The sequence below is a fragment of the Monodelphis domestica genome, chromosome 5, assembly GCF_027887165.1.
Source record: "Monodelphis domestica isolate mMonDom1 chromosome 5, mMonDom1.pri, whole genome shotgun sequence".
Taxonomy (NCBI): Eukaryota; Metazoa; Chordata; class Mammalia; order Didelphimorphia; family Didelphidae; genus Monodelphis; species Monodelphis domestica.
This window is the reverse complement of record NC_077231.1, coordinates 277,045,644-277,066,763: the sequence shown is the minus strand read 5'-3', so window position 1 is coordinate 277,066,763 and position 21,120 is coordinate 277,045,644. Positions and strand designations below refer to the sequence as shown.

General features: G+C 39.8%; 1 protein-coding gene and 1 long non-coding RNA gene across 8 annotated transcripts in view; one reads left to right on the top strand and one right to left on the bottom strand.

The window, feature by feature from the left end:
- Positions 1–21,120, top strand: part of LOC100028071 (lanosterol 14-alpha demethylase) — a 50,363-nt gene that overhangs the window by 22,618 nt on the left and 6,625 nt on the right. For 2 of the 7 annotated variants that reach the window (XM_056800196.1, XM_056800195.1), the window contains exons 3-5: positions 290–451; positions 4,170–4,287; positions 8,164–9,393. In XM_056800196.1, the coding sequence (XP_056656174.1) occupies positions 290–451; positions 4,170–4,287; positions 8,164–8,350 (467 nt within the window). In that variant the 3' untranslated portion in view covers positions 8,351–9,393. The other 5 variants (XM_007505011.3, XM_007505010.3, XM_007505009.3 and 2 more) reach the window with 5 other exon arrangements.
- On the bottom strand, positions 11,467–13,629 carry LOC130454654 (uncharacterized). Its single transcript, XR_008912453.1, has 2 exons — positions 13,495–13,629; positions 11,467–12,582 (listed from the first exon to the last, which is right to left on the bottom strand). It is a non-coding gene; the product is annotated as an uncharacterized LOC130454654 (long non-coding RNA).

Here is a 21,120-nt window from a genome sequence, read left to right as displayed (position 1 = left end):
TAGCTCAGTGCCTTGTATATAGTAGGTACTTAATAAATGCATTTTTTTTCCTAGGAAAAAAAAGGGAGCCATAGAAATATGGCGTTCCTTAGGTAGAGCTTTCCTTTGCCCTTTTGGCAACTGACACACTTAAGAAATGAAAAAAGACCAATGAGTTGTAAAGGGGCTGGTGACGTGACCACAGGGCATAGATTATCTTAAGCCGTACACTTAATAACTTTTCACTGAATGTCTCCGTAAGTTTCTTTCATTGCAGGTACAATTTGACTAACTAATGTTTCCCCACCAGAAAATCGTCTGACAACATTGCCTACTAATCTCAGTAGCCTCCCTTCACTGAAGGAAATAAATTTTGATGGGAACCCTTTGATTAGACCTCCACCTGAAGTCTGTAGAGGGAAAGATTTAAATGTTATTGGACATTATCTAGAGAAGGCGGATGACCGAGATGGTAGGTGATACCAGAGTACTTTGTAAGATAATCAAATGACTTTGCACATATAGTATCCGTATTTTATCTGTGTATATGGTGCTCTTCCAACCCCTCCACCACTGTACAGTATAAACTACTTGAGGGTGAGGACTATTTCTACTTAAAATTATTTTTATTTTTAGAAAATCCTTACCTTCTATCTTAGAATCAATTCTAAGTACCGGTTACAAGGCAGAAGAGTGGTAAGGGCTATACAGTTGGGGTGACGGGTCTTGCCCAGTGTCACACAGCTAGGGATAGTTCTGAAGTCAGATTTGAACCCAGGACCTCTCATCTCCAGGCCTGGCTCTCTATCCATTGACTGCCTTTGGACTCTTTCTTTTTGCATCCTTAGTGCCTAGTCCAGTGCCAAGTTACACTTATGCAATACTTATTAATTAATTAAATGAATGGATATAGTATTTGTAAATAACAAAGGTAACTATTGTTAGATGTGGCACCTCTTTTGAGAGGTCATTCCTGGTTTTCTTATTTGTTAGAATCTCCCTTTCCCCCAATATTATGTATTGATTTGTATATGTTTTGTGCATACTTATCTGTGAACATATATACATATTCATCTCAACAGAATATAAATTCCTTGAAGGCAGGGACTATTTTATTTGTAATCTCCAGTGCCTGGCACAGTTTCTGGCACATAATGGATGCTTAATGAATGCTTGCTGCCTATTTGACTAAGTGACAAAAACAGGGGCAGCTTGGTGGCACAGTGGATAGAAAGCCAGGCTGAAGTTGAGAGGACTTGGGTTCAAATCTGGCTTCAGACACTCCCAGCTATGTGGTCCTGGGCAAGTCACTTAACCCTATTTACCTAGACTTTGCCCTTCTGCCCTAAACAGAAGAGACCCAAGACAGAAGGTAAGGGTTATAAAACTAAACAAGTAAACAAAAATAAAGGCATACCTGTCTTGTCTTTTCTGGGTTTAAAGCAAAATACTACTGATTCTGGTCTAATATAAGATCTGTCGTGAGTACAAAAGTGGAAGTAAGAACGATTCTTTCCCAAGCACCTTGCCTCTTGTCAGAGAAGTGGTAGACCGCAGCTGTGGAATTAGGCATTTCTTTTCAGACATGGACAGTGTGTTGAGGTTTTTCCTTTACTACTTTGTTACAAAGAAAAGTTCTATTGGGAGTTGTGTTGGACATCAGTCATCGGGAAGTGACAGTCATGTAAAAAAAAGAATATCAATAAAATTTCCTTTAATTTTTTTAAATAATATTCTCTTCCATTCAAGGACCCCATTGTCACATTCTCGGGTTCACTTGCACTCACAGTGGTCAGGCTCAGTTCAACCACTTCCACAAAGTGTAGTAAGTCCTGTGTACCCGTCAGGACAAGTAGGAGGCTGGACCCACAGAGCAGTAGAAGGATTAGGATCTGAGCTGTTTTTGCCCAACAATTCTATGAAATAGACTAGCACTACCCACAAGTAACATCCTTCTGGTTACAGATTCTGTTGAGTCTGATGCCCTCTGCCTACTCTCTATCCTTACTGCCTTTCACACAAAGCTTTTTAAAAAGATATATTTGGTTGACTTTTTTTACATCACCCCAACTCATACGCACTCACAACACACATACACAACACTCCTCCCCTTTGGACCAGAGGTTTAGTTGTTTCAGTCATGCCTGACTCTTCCTGTCCCTATTTGGGGTTTCTTTGCAACAAAGCTACTGGAAAGGTTTGCCATTTCCTTCTCCAGCTCATTTTGTGGATGAGGAACTGCGGTGAACAAGGGTTTAAGTGAAGGGATTTGAATTCATGACCATGAGTCTTCCTTTTATCCAAATTCATCACCTAACAGCATGATTAAGCAAAATAACACGATGGACTGACCATGTGTGAGTGTATGCCTCATTTTGTCCCTTAAGTCTACCATTCTCTCCTGAGAAGTAATGTTTCTCTAATCAGTTTGCTGGAGTCAAGATTGAATATTGTGCCGATCAGAGTTGTAAAGTCTCCTAAAAAGGTTTTCAACAAGCATAACTGCTGTGGAACAAGGAACTTTACTGAGTCATGAAAGGAGGAGAATGGGGGAGAGGGAGAATTGTTACAGAAATAATACTCTGGTGGAAATCATAGCTATGAAAGCTCTTGAAGAGGCCTGAGAATCATAAAAAATTATGGCATTAAAAAATCCTCAAACAAGATCTGGTCCCATCCTTTCAGATTATAGATGTACCCCATAGTCCAACTCCCGATCTTTGGGGTTGACTCCAGAAGTCCTATTTCTTAGGCTCATTGTGGCCCAAACCAGAATTTGCTATAGGAAAATCTCTGCCTATGGCTTGCTTACAGATTGAATCTAGCTTGTGAGTAGCTTTCATAATTTGTAGCTAAGAAGGTTCTCAGATCTTGTGTAAGATTTCTAGGTAATAATGCACATATCTACGATAGAAATCAACATGAATTTAGGGTTAGTACCCTGTAGAAAATATAAAATACCTCAAAGGATTTCTAATTCACAAATAATCAAGCAAAACACATTGGAAATTCAAAGTAGCCAGAACAAGCACTCTTTATCTTCTGATCCCTAATATAGTTTGCTGCACCTTCAAGAACAACTTAGAAGTCAGAGTAGCTAGGCATTGTACTGACTAGTGTTACCTTCCTCTGATAATAAAGAAATGACATTTGCCAACCAGTATTAGAGGTTTTTGTAGACTCATAAAACAGTTATTTTTTTAAAAAATATTTTTATTCTGAACCTACTGTATACCAAATAAAATGGGCATTTCCATATACATAGTGAAATAGAAAAAAGAGGACTATATATATAAACTGCAGACCTTTATTTTGTACAGTTTGCTTTTCTTTTTAGGTATATAAGAAGCACAATATGTTGCTTTCAAAGCTGTCCAGCTTGTCTGTGCTTCTTTCTAGTTTTTCCTTTGTTCCTTTCCCTTTATTTTAAAATGTTTCCTCAAAGGCCCTCTTCCATTTCTTTTTATTTTTTCTTCCCTCCCCCCTCCCCATCCCATCTCTATCCCCTCTCACTCTCCTCAGCCTCCCATTGGGGAAAAAATAAAAGAAAATAAAAGTCCTTGAAACAAATTGCATTTATATTCACCATCCACTTCAGAGAAGTTTTTTAAACCGAGTTCTTGCTAAAGATTAACTTATCAAAGGTGACTCAACAAAATGAAGAAATTGGAAAAATCAAGTAGAAAGGAATAACTTTCAAATTTGTTAAGGATTACTGTGAGCCAATCAGAGATCACCTGGGACAGAGAAAACAGTTCTGTTGTAAACATCAGTAGAGAAATCACTAGACTTGAGAATCAGTATCCTGGCTCAGCATAAACTCTACGTGAATTTGACTAGCTATATAACCTCTTTTTCTTTCAGGTTCTTTAGCTAGAAAATGAGGGGCTTTTATTATATGGTCTCTGAGGTATCTTTTAATTCTAAAATTATATGATGATCTTCTTGCCAAGAGAAATTAAACAGGGTCACAGGATGGGAGAAGCTATCAATTGATGGTTTTGTTTTTGTTTGGATTGTTGTGAACATCAGAGATATGTATGTTAACAAAATAAAATAGAGAAATATTCCTTGGTTACATATATATGTGTATATATATGATATACACATATAAATATATGAAGTTATTTAAAATGCAAGATCCTTGTTAAATTAAGGAACCTTAAAATTTTCCTTGTTTTTTTTTTCAGAGAAAATTTTGCTGAAGATCTTCAAGATGATTTCCCAAAATCTAAATAAAGGAGACTTTGAATTTTTCTGTGAAAAGCTACAACTGAAAAAGCCAGTGATTGAAGTTCTACTGAAGAAGTACTTATACATAATAAGATTTTTAGTTCTCATTTCAATGTGTCCATGTATACAAATAAGATAATTAATGCAAAGCACTTAGCAAACTTTATAATCCTATATAAATGTCATCTTTTCAAGGATATATGCATATGAAACATAGGCTAGGCATGTGTACCACAAAAATAAAGTAAAAATAATTTATAAATTGATGAGTTATCTTCTGTTTATACATAGGCAAAAAACTAATTGTTTTTTATTTACCTAACAGTTTGTAGGTTAGTTGTAGGTATTTAACATTAATATTTCACATTCCAAATCAGTGTCTGCATTTTACAAATCTTGCTTGCCAGGGTGCCAAGCTGACTCAAAACTTTCAAGGGAGAAATATCTCTGCCCTAAGAATGACTTTAGTAAATTAAAATTTATCCTTTATTGTTGAAGTATGAACAGAAGGAGAATTCATCAATTTAATTATTACAAAAGCTGGGTATTAATATTGATACAGTATTAAAGTAAAGTGATATTCCAATATGGAGACATTTTCACTAGCATATGATATATCTTATTGTACCAGATGTTTGATAACTTAAAATGTTAAAGCAAAACTCCATTTATGTTAGCACAGTGGAGTTCAGTTCAGCTGTCAGAAGAGCAAATACGGCTATTTGGGAAAATCAGTGCTGTCGCTTCTTTTTTTTTTTTTTACAGTTTTTGAATTAATTTATTTAGTCAATTTAGAACATTATTCTTTGGCTACAAGAATCAGATTATTTCCCTCCCTCCCCTTCCCCCCCATCCTTCCCGCAGCCAATGTGCAATTCCACTGGGTTTTACATGTATCCTTGATCAGAACCTGTTTCCATGTTGTTGGTGTTTATACTAGGATATTCATTTAGAGTCTACATCCCCAACTGTATCCCCCTCGACCCATGTATTCAAGCAGTTGTTTTTCTTCCATGTTTCTACTCCCACAGTTTTCCCTCGGAATGTGGATAGTGTTCTTTCTCTTAGATTCCTCCAAGTTGTTCAGGATTACTGCATTGCCACTAATGGAGAAGTCCTTTACATTCAATTGTACCACAGTGTATCAGTCTCTGTGTACAATGTCTCCTGGTTCTGCTCCTCTCACTCTGCATCAATTCCTGGAAGTCGTTCCAATTCACATGGAATTCCTCCAGTTCATTATTCCTTTTAGCACAATAGCATTCCATCACCAACATGTACCACAATTTGTTCAGCCATTCTCCAATTGAAGGGCATCCTCTCATTTTCCAATTTTCGGCCACCACAAAGAGCACAGCTATGAATATTCTTGTACAAGTCTTTTTCCTTATTATCTCTTTGGGGTACAAACCCAGCAGTGCTATGGCTGGATCAAAGGGCAGACAGTCTTTTATCGCCCTTTGGTCATAGTTCCAAATTGCCCTCCAGAATGGTTGGACCAGTTCACAACTCCACCAGCAATGAATTAATGTCCCTACATTGCCACATCCCCTCCAGCATTCATTACCTTCCTTTGCTGTCATATTAGCCAATCTGCTAGGTGTGAGGTGATACCTCAGGGTTGTTTTGATTTAGTGCTGTAGCTTCTTAACCTATATTCAGGGATATAGATTTAATCCTGGTATCTAGAGAGAGGCAATGGTACTCATATTGGCAAAATATGGACTTCTAGTCCCTTACTGTTTCAATATGGCAATCCTAGAAATATCTCAGGGCAAGTAAATGGCACTGGGCCTGAAGTCAAGAAAATTCATCTTCTTAAGTTAAAATATATAGCTTCAGACTTAATAGTGGTATGGCCCTGGGCAAGTCACTTTCCTGTTTGCCTCAGTTTCCTCATTTGTAATAAATGAGCTGGAGAAGGTAATGGCAAACTACTCCAGTATCTTTGCCAAGAAAACCCCAAAGGGGGTCACAAAGAGTTGGATAGGATTGAAATGAACAACAAAAAGCAACAAATCCGAATATAATTCATTCTTTCCCTCAAATTATCCCTGCTTCTAAATGTCTCTATTTCTACAAAAGGCATCATCATTCTGTCAGTGCTTCAGGTTCATGATTTTGACTTTATCCTCAACTCCTCCATCTCCTTCAGCCCCCATATACAATGATTTGCCTAATTCTTATACCTCTGCACATCATTTCATATCTGACCCCTTCTTCCTACACACAGTTACTCTTTTAATTTAGTCTATCATGACCTTTTCCCTAGATATACTGTAGCTGCCTTCTAACTGGTCTCCCTGCTTCAAGTCTCTCACTCTTCCAGTTCATTTTACACACCGTTGCCAAAATAATATTGCTTAAATGTAAAATAGTCCATAGGACTTGCCTCCTCAGTCAACTCCTTTGGTTTCCTGTTGCCCCTAGGATAAAAGATAAATCCTGCTTAGTTTTTAAAGCCTCTCACAACCTGGTCCCAAACTACCTTTTAAAATCCTAACCTCTACCTCATAGGGCTTATTATAAGGATTATATGAGATATTTGTAAAGTATTTAGCATAGTACTTGGAAGATAGTAACTGGCTCTTAATGTTCCTTTTCTTTCTTTCTCTTTCTTTCTCTTTCTTTCCAAACTCAGTTGGGTAATATTTCCTTTCCCCACTCTTCAAGGCAGCCATAATGGCCTTCTGACAAATGACATTCTAGCTCCCATCTCCATGGTTTTGGAGTGCACTGATTTGCATTCCCTCTTTAGTCATCACCTTCTGGAAGAGCCCTTTCCTGATCCCCTCAACTTCTGGTGCCTTCTCTCCCAGACTCCTTTGTATATGTTTTCTTTATCCTTTATTTATTTATTTAATATATACTCTCTCTCTCTCTCTCTCTCTCTCTCTCTCTCTCTATATATATATATATATGATGTTTTCCCATGTAAGTTCCTTCAGAGCAGGGACTATTTCATTCATTGTATTTCTATTCTGGGGGCCTAGTATGGGGCTTGAATTGTAGCTGGCTCTTGCTGATAGGCAAACTGATTAACATTCTGCTCACACAAATGGATGGACTGAAAAGAGAACAAGGAGTCAGCAAGTAGGACTGTGGTGGTATTGGGACAACTCAGAGGTAGTTGTTTGCTAGTCTTTGAGATACATCTCCATGCATCCTTGAGTTCTGAAGGTATCACCTCCCCAGATTCCAGACAAAGAGAGCAATGTTTAGGAGAAATCTGTGAAGTCCCTAGACTTTCAGATTCAGCTGCTATGAATTAGTTAAGGTTTCTCTGAAACAAGTGCTGATCTTAAGAGTATTCTTGTTAAGGGCAAAGAGTATGGCATTGAATTTTTTTATTGTATTTTTTCCCTGACAGCATACAGAACAACTTGAAATATTCGTTTCCTGACATTTTGTGGTACAAATTCTCTCCCTCTTTCTTCTCCCCACCTCCCTGAGGTGGCAGGCAATATTCTGTAATATGATATACATCTGCTATCATGTAATATGTATTTCCATATTCATTATGTTGTGAAAGAGGACATATATTGAAAATTCAAGAAAAAACTCAAGAAGGAAAAAACTCCATCAGTTACACCATCAGTTCCTTGTATGGCATGGATAGCTTTTTTCAACCTGAGACTTCTGGGGTTGTCTTGGATCTTTGCATTGCTAATAATTATTATTCATAGTTGATCGTTGTACAATATTGATGTTCCTGCTTCTCCTAGTTCTGCTCATTTCATGTTATTTGAATTTAATGAAAATGCAGCCATTGATTTCACATAAGATTCAGCAAAGATCTCTGTATTTAAGTAATAGTAAAAAGTGAGGTCTTGTGTAGAAAAAAAGTGACTTGCCCAGGGACAACATAGTAGAAGAACTAGGATAATCATGATGAAGATGGTGATGATAATTGCTAGTTCATAATATATTATTTTTTCTTCTCAACTTTAGGACTGCTACTAAATTGCCAGAAGCAATTCTTGAAGCACTCAACATATGGAAAGTGGAAAAAGATCCCCCGCTAACTGCTGCTGTATTGCGAGACCAACTTATAAGAATAATAGCTCTGACAGGGATACTAGAACTGAGTGATAGGGCCACAGCTCTAAAGCTTAGTACTCGTGCATTCAAATTCTAAATATAAAGGGAAATAAAGTTAAAGCTTATGAAACATTTGTGTCATTCAGTCTAAATGAATATTTTCACTGTAACTTTTTTTTGAATGATAGAATTGTTTGTAAGGAGCTAATCTCTATCAACTGCTGATGGCATAACTACTCAAGCAGTCATAATAAAATGCTATGCATTTAGTGTTTTTATTTGCTACATTGCTTGAAAATTTATGGTGTTGCCTCTCAGGTTAGCTAATATGACAGTAAAGGAAAGTGATAAATGTAGGAGGGGATGTGGCAAAATTGGGATACTAATGTATTGTTGGGGGAGTTGTAAACTGATCCCACCATTCTGGAGGGCAATTTGGAACTCTACCCAAAGGGCTATAAAATCTTGAATACCCTTTGATCCTGTAATATCACTAAATCTGTATACCAAAGAGATCATAACAAAGGGAAAAGGCCCTACCTCCGGGTACAAAAACATTTATAGAAATTTTTTGTGGTAGCAAAGAATTGGAAACTGAAGGAATGCCATCAATTGGAGAATGGCTGAACAAATGTATATGATGGTGATGGAATATTATTGCACTGTAAGAAGAATATTGTACATCATAACAGTAATGTTGTGGGATGATTACCTGTGAAAGACTTACCTACTCTCAGCATTATAATGATCCAGTACAATTCTGAAGGACTTATAACAAAGAATGCTATCCACCTCCAGAGCTTGCTACAGTTGGAACACAGATAAAAGCTTCAAAGCATACTATTTATCACATTAGTTTATCTGTGTTTTCATTTTGGAGTTTTGGTTTTATATGAATGATCTCTTATAACAAAGACCAATTTGGAAGTATATTTTGTATGATTATATATATATATGTGTGTATATATATATATATATACACACACATATATAACCCAGATCAAATTGCTTTCCATTTCTGAGAGGAGGGGAGAAGGGGAGAGAGGGAAGGAGGTAATTTAGATCTTATTATTTCTGAAAACATGCTGAAAATTATTAAATGTAATTGGGAAAATAAAATATTTGTTTAAAAAAGAAAAATTATGGTGTTGGTTTTAAAAAAATGATTCAGTTATATTTTAATAAATCTTCTATATATATTTATTCACAACAATTATCAATAATCAACAGATTAAATATGGGATACTTCTTAAAACCAAGTCCACACATTTGAACCATTTATGTCTTGATGAGATAGAACAAAAACATTTTAGAGGATGCATACATTTGAGACCTGTCTGAGGATCCATTAATTAGGTATTACTGCCAATCATTCAATCAATGATAATGAGATGGGAGAAATTGGCAGTTTATTTCACTTAGAGTACAGGCTTCAATGAACATAAAGTCTGTGAGCCTTTGACTTTCAGTTTAAGCTACTAATGGCTGTGGTTATATAAAGAGGAGAGGGAGAGTGGAATTTCAAAGAACAAAAAGGAAGATAATGATTTACACATCAAAGAAACGTGTCAGAAGGGAAAAAAAAGATATATCAAGTCAAAACAGTTAACTAGCTGGTTAAAATCAATTTCTCTAGGTTGATTTTGCAGACTCTAGCTAACCCTGTTCATATCATTTGTTTAGAAACCCAATTTTTTAACCATTGATGTTACATGGCTGTGAACTATGGGACACAATCATCTTTGAGGAACCAAAATTTAGAACTCTCAAAGGGCAATGGAGATTTCATGGAGGCAAGAGGCTGTAACACATACCAATGATGCAGTGTAGGCCTTAAGGTATTTCTTGAAAGAACTGTACCACTGGAAAAGGAAGTGGGTTCTCTTGTAGAAAGGATGAAGATTAACTGATTCACTGGATCCAAATAATATCAAGAGACCTAGAGAAAGGACCCTAGTCTCTTGGGAGGATACCATGGAGGTATTCCATGGAGGCAAGATTTGTACAGGATGAGGAGTGGTTGTGATCTACAAGAGTTAAGAGTCCTCTCACCAAGTAGGCTATAGATTCATTGAAGTATTAAATATTGACAAATTGTTCTCCATTGGATTTCATGGGAAAATAAAACATAACTTCCTTACTTCCATTCAAGCCTGGGGCAGTTTTCCTGAGGGACAGCTCTGAGACTTTGTGCTTAGCAGGCAAAAGGAGATGTGAATCTTAACTGAGAGACCTTAGAATTGGGGCATTGCACAAGCTGGAGATAATTCAGACAACTGAGAGGATGGTTAGCCAAAGATTTCCTTAGAGCTGCAGACATATGAGGAAGGTGGCCAATACTTTGTTTCCCAGAGCCTGAAACCCTACCAGCAGCTAAGAGCAGACTCTCCTCAGTGAGCTCATTCTATCTTTCTGTGGGGAAGCCAAGATCTTATTTCACTTGCAGACAAAGGATGCACTTACTCTGGTGTATTCTATTGCCTTCTGTATGAGGAATTCTGGTGAGTGCTTACTGATAAAGAGGTTTATTAGTTATACATTAATGGTATTTTGTGTAACCAGCATTTGGTGGGAGAGGGAACTATGCTTTTGATAGTAAGGTAAGTTTTACTCTTCCTTTAAGAGAGATATGGGAAAGTACTTTTTATTCTGAATCTCTTGTTCCCCTATACTATAGAAACGTAGGTGTGGTCAATATAATTCCAACTTGGCACCTCTTTTGGAGGCAGGGAAATGAGGAGGAAAGTGAAAAGGAGAGATCACCCATCCATGGAGGTCCTGGATGATGGCTGTTCCTGTCCTACTGGGTTGCCAACAGGGCAGCTATAGCCATCTTCTTGTCCTTTCCAGTGTGGAAAGTGCAATCATCTCTTTTAGAAGGAAGGACTGGGCTAGATTTGATATGGGATATAAGATCTAGCCCAGCCCTGCTTCCGGGGGCCAAACATGAGCCAAATAAGTCTTCTAGTAGGCAGATACCCACCCACACACATCACTTACGATTTTACATTAAGTAACAGGGTCTGGCTCCCCCACGAATTTTGTCTGGTACAAGATTCAGTTACTCAATCTGAAATCTCCCTATTAGCAAATAGGATATAGAAAAATTTTAAAAAATTATGTAACAGGGCTAGGTTGTAATTATGCCAGGAATGCAGAGCTGTTTAATATGAGGAAAACCATAAATATAATAAATAACTTTATTAATCATACCAAATTTTATTAATTACATTTTATTGTACATTCAGGATATCATTATATATTTTATTAATATACCAAAAAGACTTTAAACATTATCCAATACTTGTTTCTATTAAAAAAAAACCCAAGCCTAGAAAACACAGAAATAAATGGACTTTTCCTTACAAAAGTAAGTAGTGTCTTTCTAAAACCAAAAACAAACATTCCCTATAAAAAAAGCTGTTTCAGAAGGTTAGGGGTAAAGAAAAGATATCCATTTTCATTATTACTATTTAACAAAGGCCTAAGAAATCCTGGCTATAGTAATGACAAGAAAAAGACATTTAATAAATGGAAGTAAAGAGAAAGGAAAACTATCCCTTTTTTTCACACAATGTGATAGACTGCAGTCAATCTAGAGAACCCTAGAGAGGCAATTGAAATTAATTAAAACAACTAATAAATTCAGCAAAATTTTGGGATATAAAATAAATCATGAGAATTCCTGTATATCAACAATAAAACCCAGGAGCAGCGATACTGAAAATAAAATCTACTCAAAGTAACTATGAATATTCAAAATTCAAAATAATGTAAAATAAATGTGAAATACTGGTAGCTTACTAAGATACCCAGGAACTATTTGAATGCAATTCCAAAAACATCTTGCAGAAATAAAACTGCAGAGATGAGCAAATGAGTTATTCATTTCCTTCCTTTCCTAACTTTCTTTAACACTCCCACAAATAAGTTAATGGATTTAGGAATTTTTCCTACATAAGATTTTTCATGATGGTTTTAACTTTTTAAGAGAAAAAAAAGCATGGAACATTTAATTATTTAAGTCATTTATTATTGTTATTTGATATTTAATAATAAAATGTGTCTTTCAAGATTTAATATTTTAAGCTATTAAATTATTTAGTTTGTAGAGAGTAGCGGTAACTGTAAGAATCAGGAAATGCTTCACAGAGGCTGTATTCAAATCCTAATAGTGCACATATAAATATTAGACAGATTACTTAACCATCAGTTTCTTCATGACTAAAATTAGGCAGTCGAACTGGATGGTGTCCAAGGGCTTTTACCAGCTCTGAAACAATGATCCTATGACTTGGTCCTTTGGTCAACTGTCAGCAACCTGCAGGTCTGGTTGGGAGGTGTAATGAGGGAAGAAAGAGATGGGAAGAGACAAAGAGGAGGTACACAGTGAGAAAGAAGGGCTAGAGGGAAGCAGAGATCGAGGTGTTTTCTGCCGAGGGATGAAACAGAAGTCACCAAACCAGAGAGATTTATGGCCATCCCTCCCCAAACGATGGATTTAGTCAGATCTACACTACCACTGATGGCTGCCAAATTAATCTCCCTTAATTGCCTCTCTGACCATCACTCATCTCCAGTGGCTCCTTCTTTTATCCAGGACGAAATACACACTTCTGTTAGGCTTTTAAAACGCTTTTAATTTGGCCCCTTCCCACATTTTCAAGCTTCTTATACCTTATTCTTACCCATGTAATCTAAGATCTATCTCCGACCTTCAAGTATTTCTCCTGGCTGTTTGATACTTGGAACTCTCTCCCTTTTCGTCTCTACCTCCTGGCTTTTCTGACTTCTTCAGCTGTCATCTAAAGTCCCACCTTCTGCAAGAAGTCTTTCCCAGTTCTCGTTAATCTTAGTAACTTGCCTCTGTCAATTATCTTTTATCCCATATATCTTGTATTTGTACATAGCTGTTTGGAACTTCTGGAAACACAAGGACTTTTTTTTTTTAACCTATCTCTGCATCCCTTAGTTTAGCACTGGCTATATCACGGGATTATTGAAAGAGGCTCTCCAGGCTTTGCTCACTTTCCTTTTTCGCCCACCGGTAGGGAGAACCCCTTACAGCAGAGGATCAGCTCGGCTCGGGTCGGCCCGGCTATGACAGCTCAGAGGCCAGCCTCCCTAGGATTCAAAGCGGGTGAGACCCACCTGAGCCTAGCACGTAGGATGTGAGTCTAGCGCCAAGTCCCGCCCCACTCCGCCCCATGGTACCCAAGACGTCACATAAGCCGACATCACCTCAGGAGGAGCCCAAGCAATCAGAGTCGTGGCCGCCTATCAGGTGGGTGGTCCCACAACGACTCCGAGAGATGCCTCCGCTCTGGTTCCGCCAAAAGTAGTACCTCCGCGCAGTCACGCGGGGATCGCCCTTTCGAAAACGTCAGCGCGTGCTCCTTGTCTTCGCAGGATCCTGAGTCCGGTATCTCCCTAACACTCGCCGGCGCGCTCTGACCTCCGATTCCGTCGCCTCGGGTTCTCGGTGATTTTCTGAGCACGTGTCCCTGCGCCGCCGGAGGAGGAGGGACCCTGTCCTAGACTGGCCCTCCCTATGTGACGTCAGGGTAGCGCGAGCTGAGGCCGGGGGGCGGGGCCGGGACATCTAGGGCCGGCGACCAGCCCCGCTGCCGGTGAGTCGCGAGTCACCGCCCCCAGTTCTGGTTACCCCAGTTTTGTCTCTCGGTTCGTTCCTGGTGGGTGGTGGCAGCGACGTCGGAGGCGAGGATGGCGGCCCGTGCCTCCAGGTCTCTTTGGTGCGCGGTAGCAGCGGCCACCGCGGGTTCGGCGGCGGCGGCAGCGGCAGGGATGGCCCTACTCGGGATGCTGGAGGGCGCCGCGGAGGCGGTGGGCGGCGGGCGACTGTCGGCCGTGCTGGCCGCTTTCGTGTGCACGCTCAGTCTGGCCTACCTGCTGCGCCGCGGCCTGGGCCTCCTGCAGGGTCCGGAGCAGCTGCCCAGAGAAGCGGTACGGCCGCGGACGCGCTTGGACAGGCGCGCTCTCCGTTTCCAGGCTGGAGGGCTCGTGCGGGAGGAGGGGGGAGGCTCCCCATCCCAGGCTTGAGGGTGCGCGTGGGACTGAGACTGACGGACGGTGATGGGCCAGATCTCGTGGGCTCCGGAGACTCTTTCATAGAGGCTGTCCAAGTTTGACTCTTAAAGCGGAGGGTCTTATGATAAATCCTCGCGCCCTCCTTCCGGTTCTTTCCACATCTCGGACCCACAGCGGAGCTTGGCCGGAGGTCAGGCATCCCCTGGCACGCAGATTGCCTGGGAGGTCGTCCTCAGAGAGGGCAGGGCAGACTTGGGAAAGATGTGACAGGCTTGAACTTCTTAGTAAAATCTCTTTTTCCCTGCAAATCATGAACTGTTGGCTATCGTAGAGATTCTTTGTGAAGTCAGAGGGATGGAGAACTTCTCTTTCAGGGGTTCCGAGCCTAGACCGAGGTCCGCACTCGGCAAAATGTGTGCGAAGCCGCGGGCGGGGGACCAAAACTAGCCAAAGTAGATTTTATTCTTTTGGGGGTAACATAGGATAGGGTGCTTAGGGGGGGTGCGGGAATGAGACAGACAGAGGGGGTTAGAGGACAAAGGGAGATGAGCATTGAGAGAAGTGGAAATCTGTAAGAAGACTAAGCAGGAGGATGGTGAATGACTTCACTGATGGTGAAGGACTTTATGCTAAACAGCATTTGTTTCCAGAATGGAATCTCGTGGGGCTAGGACTGTGTGTGTGGACCCCTTGGGTTTTCAGGAGAGTAGAGAATGGATTATCGGAGGGGAACCACCCCGGTTATTGTAGTAGATTAGGAGATGGAACCCTACACCGGGGATGGCTCCTGTGGGGAAAGAAGGGACATGGAGAAGGTGGAACCTGGGCAGTAGATTGGGTGTTTGGGGAGTAAGTGTAGAGGAGAATGGAAGGGAGATTCGGTAGGAAGAGTTTTGGGAGCAAGGAAGGAGCCAATTTTTTTTGTCACTGTTGAAGCTTGAGTTCCAGGGAACATTGCTGAACATTTTGTGGGTCTCATATGGTGCCATCAGGAAGGGTCTGTTATAGCTGATTGCCGGAGCTCATATTAAAGGGGAATTCCTATTAAAATTTCTATTCTTGCCTCTTCTCTTTGCTTACTTAGCTTTTAGTGTTCTGGACTGTGCTCTTTGTTCCGTTAACTTTTATTTTGTTCCTAGTCTCCTAGTTTTAATTTTTAGATCTTTCTTTATCCACATGACCTCTACTAATACCCTGGAACTGAAATTGCCAGTTAGAAGAAGCCAGAGGAGAGTACACACACTTACTGCCCCCCCCTTTATTCTTGCTTCCTGACTCTGAAAATTGGTCATTTATAGTGGTAATTTTTACTGTGTTCTTGGCTGTCTGACATCTAAAAAGCACAGTGCTCTTCCATTCTGTGCTTTGTGCAGTCTACAATATTTGATGCCTTATCATTCTTAAACAACTTTTCTATTGCTTAATCCTTTGTGTTATTTTTCCCCCTTGTTTTCATGGCCTCTTATATTGAGTTGTTAGTTGGAAACTATGTTTGTTGTAAGGTATTGTAAGGTAAGTTAAAAATTTTTTTTTTGTCTTTCAGAAATGTCCACCCTACATCTTCTCTCCTATTCCTTTCCTTGGTCATGCAATAGCATTTGGGAAAAGTCCTATTGAATTTCTAGAAAATGCATATGAGAAGGTGAGTGATCTTCCACTGTGAATCAGTGTAATATTTCAGTTGACTTTCCTTCAGTGTCTTTTCATTCACTCACTCCTTACTTCTTGATACCCTGTATATCCCCTATTTTTAGTGTCCAGCCTTTTATATAAGCCTTTTCTTTTCATAGTACTTAGCTGGTTTACTTCACTCATCTTTTCTCAGATCTTCCCTCTTTCCTCCTTAATCCCTGAAGCCTCACTGACCTCTCTCCACTCACTTAATTGATGGTGCTAGAATTCCCTGCTGCCTTGGGCTGGGCCTCTAAGGACACTATGGGGGTGGGGGGTGAGGGACAGTCTTAAATGGCTTGTGATCAAAACTTAAAAGGATGGATTGGGGAAGGGGGCACATGGGTGAGGCCCAGGACAATAGGGAATGGGGAGGAGGGGGAGAGCTGGTTTCAAATCCTGCTTCATTCTATTTGGGGGACTTTGGATAGCGATCCTGGAGCTTATTGATAAACTCCTCCTATACTAAAAGCAGGAGATAAAAAGAAAGGCTGAAGGCAGTGCCTGCCCTTAAAGAGCTAACAGTCTACTGGGGGAAGAGGATATATAAAAATGGAGTTGAAAACCTGGAGCATGAGTGTAGCATGATGGAAACCTACTGCCAGTGGCCACTGGGTAATAAATGAGGAGGTGGCCTCCTTCAATGGAGGGCTCGGTGGGAGGCGTGCTGTTCATTTTTGGCCACCTGTCCATTGCACTTAGAGGGAGGGAAGGGTTCTTAGGGCCAGAGGGTACTGAGGAAGTTTTAGATTTATTTGTTCTTAGTTATGCATAGGTCTAACAAGTATAACTTGTAGAAAGGCAGTTCTTGGCATGCTATGAGGAGCAGCTTTTTAATCATTAGACCAATCTAAAATTGGACTAAGCTACTTTAAAAAATAGTGAACTTGCTATTACTGGAGTTCTTCAGTTGAGGCTGACTCTCCTCTCCTTGGAGTTGATGTGGAAGAATTGTGTATTTCAGGTAGTGATTAGATGATTTCTGAGATGTCTCTTAATTAGTATTTTGCTTTTGTATTTCTTGATCACATTATTGTGTATATGCTCTTCTTTCCCAGTATGGACCTGTATTTAGTTTTACAATGGTGGGCAAGAAGTTTACATACCTCCTTGGCAGTGAAGCTGCTGCCCTGCTCTTCAACAGCAAGAATGAAGATTTGAATGCAGAAGATGTTTATGGCCGGCTCACTACACCAGTCTTTGGAAAGGGAGTTGCTTATGATGTGCCCAATCCAGTAGGTGCTACTTATTGGGGCCTAATAGCAATTAAAATGTTGTAACCTAGAATGCCAAGTTAAGGTATGAATAGTCATGCTCAAACTGCTTATTGGATGTGAGTGAGGAGTCTAACCTGGGGAGGGAGGGGCTAGGTAGATACTTAGATACTTCTTAGCTGGGTGACCCTGGGCAAGTCACTTAACCTCCATTGCTTGGCCCTAACCACTCTTCCTTGGAACCAATACTTAGTATCAATTCTAAGACAGACGGTAAGGGTTTAAAAAAAAAAAAGAGAATCTAGCCTAGTTCTCTAGTGTACAACTGTTGTGTGACAGTTGCAACTAATTAATTGTCTTGAGTTAGTAGGGTGGGGGGTCAGGAGAAGGATAAAGAGACAAGAAAGGGGAAGAGCCCAGGATAGCCATACTGAACCAGTGGGAAATTTGGTGAGAGGGTTGGTTTGTTTTTTTGCTGAGGTGGTGGGTTGGAGAGGGGGGCTGATAAGTTTGAAGCTTGGAACTCTTTGAAGAGGGGAGGCGTTTTAAGTCATTCAAGACAGGGCAGCTTGAAGGCATTGGGTGCTAGGAGATAGAGGGAGGGCAGCACCCATTTTGCAGCTCATTTGTTTAGGATTGTATGTAGGTTGCTAATTTTTGGTATAGGTTTTGTAAAAAAGTAATTTCTCTTTTTTACAATATAGTTTTCTATGAGATGTGTTTATGGGAAGTAGATTTCCCATTTAAAAAAATGTATCCCTTGGTCTTAATATTTAATTCATTTTTTTTAAGGTATTCTTGGAACAAAAGAAAATGTTAAAAACTGGCCTTAATATAGCCCAATTTAAACAACATGTTTCCATAATTGAAAAAGAAACAAAGGAATACTTTGAAAGCTGGGGAGAAAGTGGAGAAAAAAGTAAGCAAATTAAAAAATATTATTTTAATATATTATTGCATGTATTTTAACTATTATTTTAATAATATGGAGAGTTTGCTTTTTTAGAGAAGAAGAAAATTTGTGTTGGTCTGTTTTAGTATCATCTTAATTTCCTGATATTTCCTTCCTCCTATTTCTCCCACCTTCATTCATTAATATAAGAATTTTGTTAGGTAAAGTGCAATTTTTTCCAAAAATAACTTGAATGTAATGGAAGGGAAACAATGATTAGTATTTGAGTAGAAAATCACTTTCTGACTACTTGGATACAGTTAATGTCACTTTAAAATTAACATTTTCTGTTGGCTCATTTACATAAGTAAGAAGAAATGTAAAATTTAGGATTAAAATATGAGCTAGAAATGAATGTAGAGGTCAGTGAGAGAGGTCTTTCCAAAATAGGAAACTAATTTTAATTTCCATATAAGGATAAAATTTTAAACTTTGAAGAATCAGCTTCAGTTTTAGAGTGCCTTACTCTATTAACCAGAAAAAGTACTTTACTCATGATATAGGAAAAGGTTTAGAAAACGGATTACTTATGATGGCAATAAACTGAACATATTTAACCTTGGTAGGGGATGTTGGATCACCAGCAATTTTACTGAACTGCAGCATTAACAACATGGCCACACCCACAGGACTTTTGAAGTCTGTTGGGTCTTTTGGCTTTACTTTTGTTTTAAAAAACAAAACAAAACAAAACAACCAAAACACAGCAGTGTTTATGGCCCCTTTTTTACCTACACTGTCAAGTGTGTCTTATACCAAAACATTTCCATTTTAACTCAGTTTGCTTTGGAATGGGAAGACCAGATAACCAAGTTGATTGTGGTCTCTCAAAGAAGAGGATTTGTAGTATGAGAATAAAGTGCATAGCAGCACGTAGTGCTCTCTATTGCCAAGCAGCCGTTTGATTTTTCTGGTTCTCAGCTGTGTTTCAGGTAGTTGTGGTTGTCAGGTAAGTGAGGTGTGGGTGGTCTTATAGGAGTGATTCTGAGAACCCTCTCTTTCTTTTCCGTCATACCAGATGGAGGACCCTTTCCTAATTTTTTGGTTTCCTGGGTGTCTGTCACTAGTGAATTCATCCGTTACCCAGTGACCAGTGATAAATCCTGACTCCTTAGCAAGCTGTCCACTGATGGAGCCACTCAGTCTTTGTAGCTCTGTAGATGCTTTTGGGCCTTTCCGGCCCTCGCTACACTGAGGGTGCCCTGCCTTATTTATAAAAACCAACAATAATTAGTCATCTTCATCTCTGTGAATGTCCTTTGTAACCAAAAGGGTGGGCCCAGGTTCAGAGCCTGGCAAGAGGTTTCTCCGTCAGCTCTGCAGAGGAGGGGGAGATCCCCAGTGTGTCTCAAGATGGACTCTGTCTCTTTCCCCTCAGACTTATTTGAAGCCCTTTCTGAGCTAATCATTCTCACGGCTAGCCACTGTTTACATGGAAAAGAAATCAGAAGCCAGCTGAATGAAAAAGTGGCCCAGCTCTATGCAGATCTAGATGGAGGCTTCACCCATGCTGCTTGGCTCCTGCCAGGTTGGCTGCCTTTGCCCAGTTTCAGGTACTTCTTTTTTTTTTTTTTAACCCTTACCTTCCGTCTTGGAGTCAATACTGTGTATTGCTCCAAGGCAGAAGAGTGGTAAGGGCTAGGCCATGGGGGTCAAGTGACTTGCCCAGGGTCACACAGCTGGGAAGTGTCTGAGGTCAGATTTGAACCTAGGACCTCCCATCTCTAGGCCTAGCTCTCAACACACTGAGCTACCCAGCTGCCCCCTGTTTCAGGTACTTCTTAAACTTAGTCCATCTGACTTGGAATTTTTTTGGTGCTTTGTTGTTGCTTTTGTGTGGCCTGGTGATTTCATTCATTTGCAGAGGAACTCCCAGTGTGAGATTTCTCTCTGCCAATGTAGATGGGTATCTCATCTATAGTTTTCAGTCTTAAAGTGCCTGGGGTCTTCTGGGGTCATAAAGCTGTAATCAGGCAGGTGAACCTTGGCATTCCTGAGTTTGAGGCCAAATTGCCTCTCTTGTTGGATCATTAATAGTAATATTGGTATGCCCTGCTTTAAGTCAGACTGACAAACCAAATTGAAGCTCTGTTAAATATTGAGCCTAATTTAAAGGAGAGTTTACTGAGGTAGGTTGGTGCTAGAACTGGAATCAGGAAGATCTGAGTTCATATCTAGCCTTAAACAGTAGCTATATGACCTGATGTGACCCCATTCAAATATCTTAACTGTCCAGGTCAGTTTCCTCATCTATGAAATGGGGATAAAAATAGCACTTACCTTCCAGGATTGTTGTGAGGATGAAAGAAGTATTTATAAAGTGCTTTGCAAACCTTAAAGTGCTATGTAAATGCTGTACTAGTTTTGTGTGTTTTTTTTTAAATTTCTATAACAGATGTTCAACAGGTAGCTATACTAGAACCCTGGCTGTGTAACAAAGCTGGCTTTCATTTGTGGTGGCCTTGGTTTGGTATACTTTGGGCTCTGAGCTTTTCTTTCTTTTGGATGACTTTATCAACTCCTATGGGTTTTTAATGATCTTTATACACAGAACTCCAGGATCTATAATCCAGTTCTGTCTCTCGCCTGAGCTGCAGCACTTACATAATTCAGATTGGGTGTGTCCAAAATAACTCATTCCCTTTTTTTGTTACTTTTCTAAATTGCCATATTTTTGTTAAAGACATTGCTTTCTATTGTCCAGATCTGTAACCTTGGCTTATTCTTGGGTCTTTACTCTCCCTCTTGCCACACATCCTTTTACTTAGCAAATCTCAAACCTCTTGATGGGTTGGTTTCTTTCCATTTAGCCACAATCCTGGTCCTGGCTCATATCTGCTCTGGACCACTTAGTTTACTCACTACGTCCTTGCAATCTCTGAGGACAGGAAGAGGCTCTTGGGGGGCAGAGAGCCTGTTAAATACTAAATTCTCGATCAGGTGGAGACCCAGGTGAGATTATAGGGAATTCTGGGAAGTACC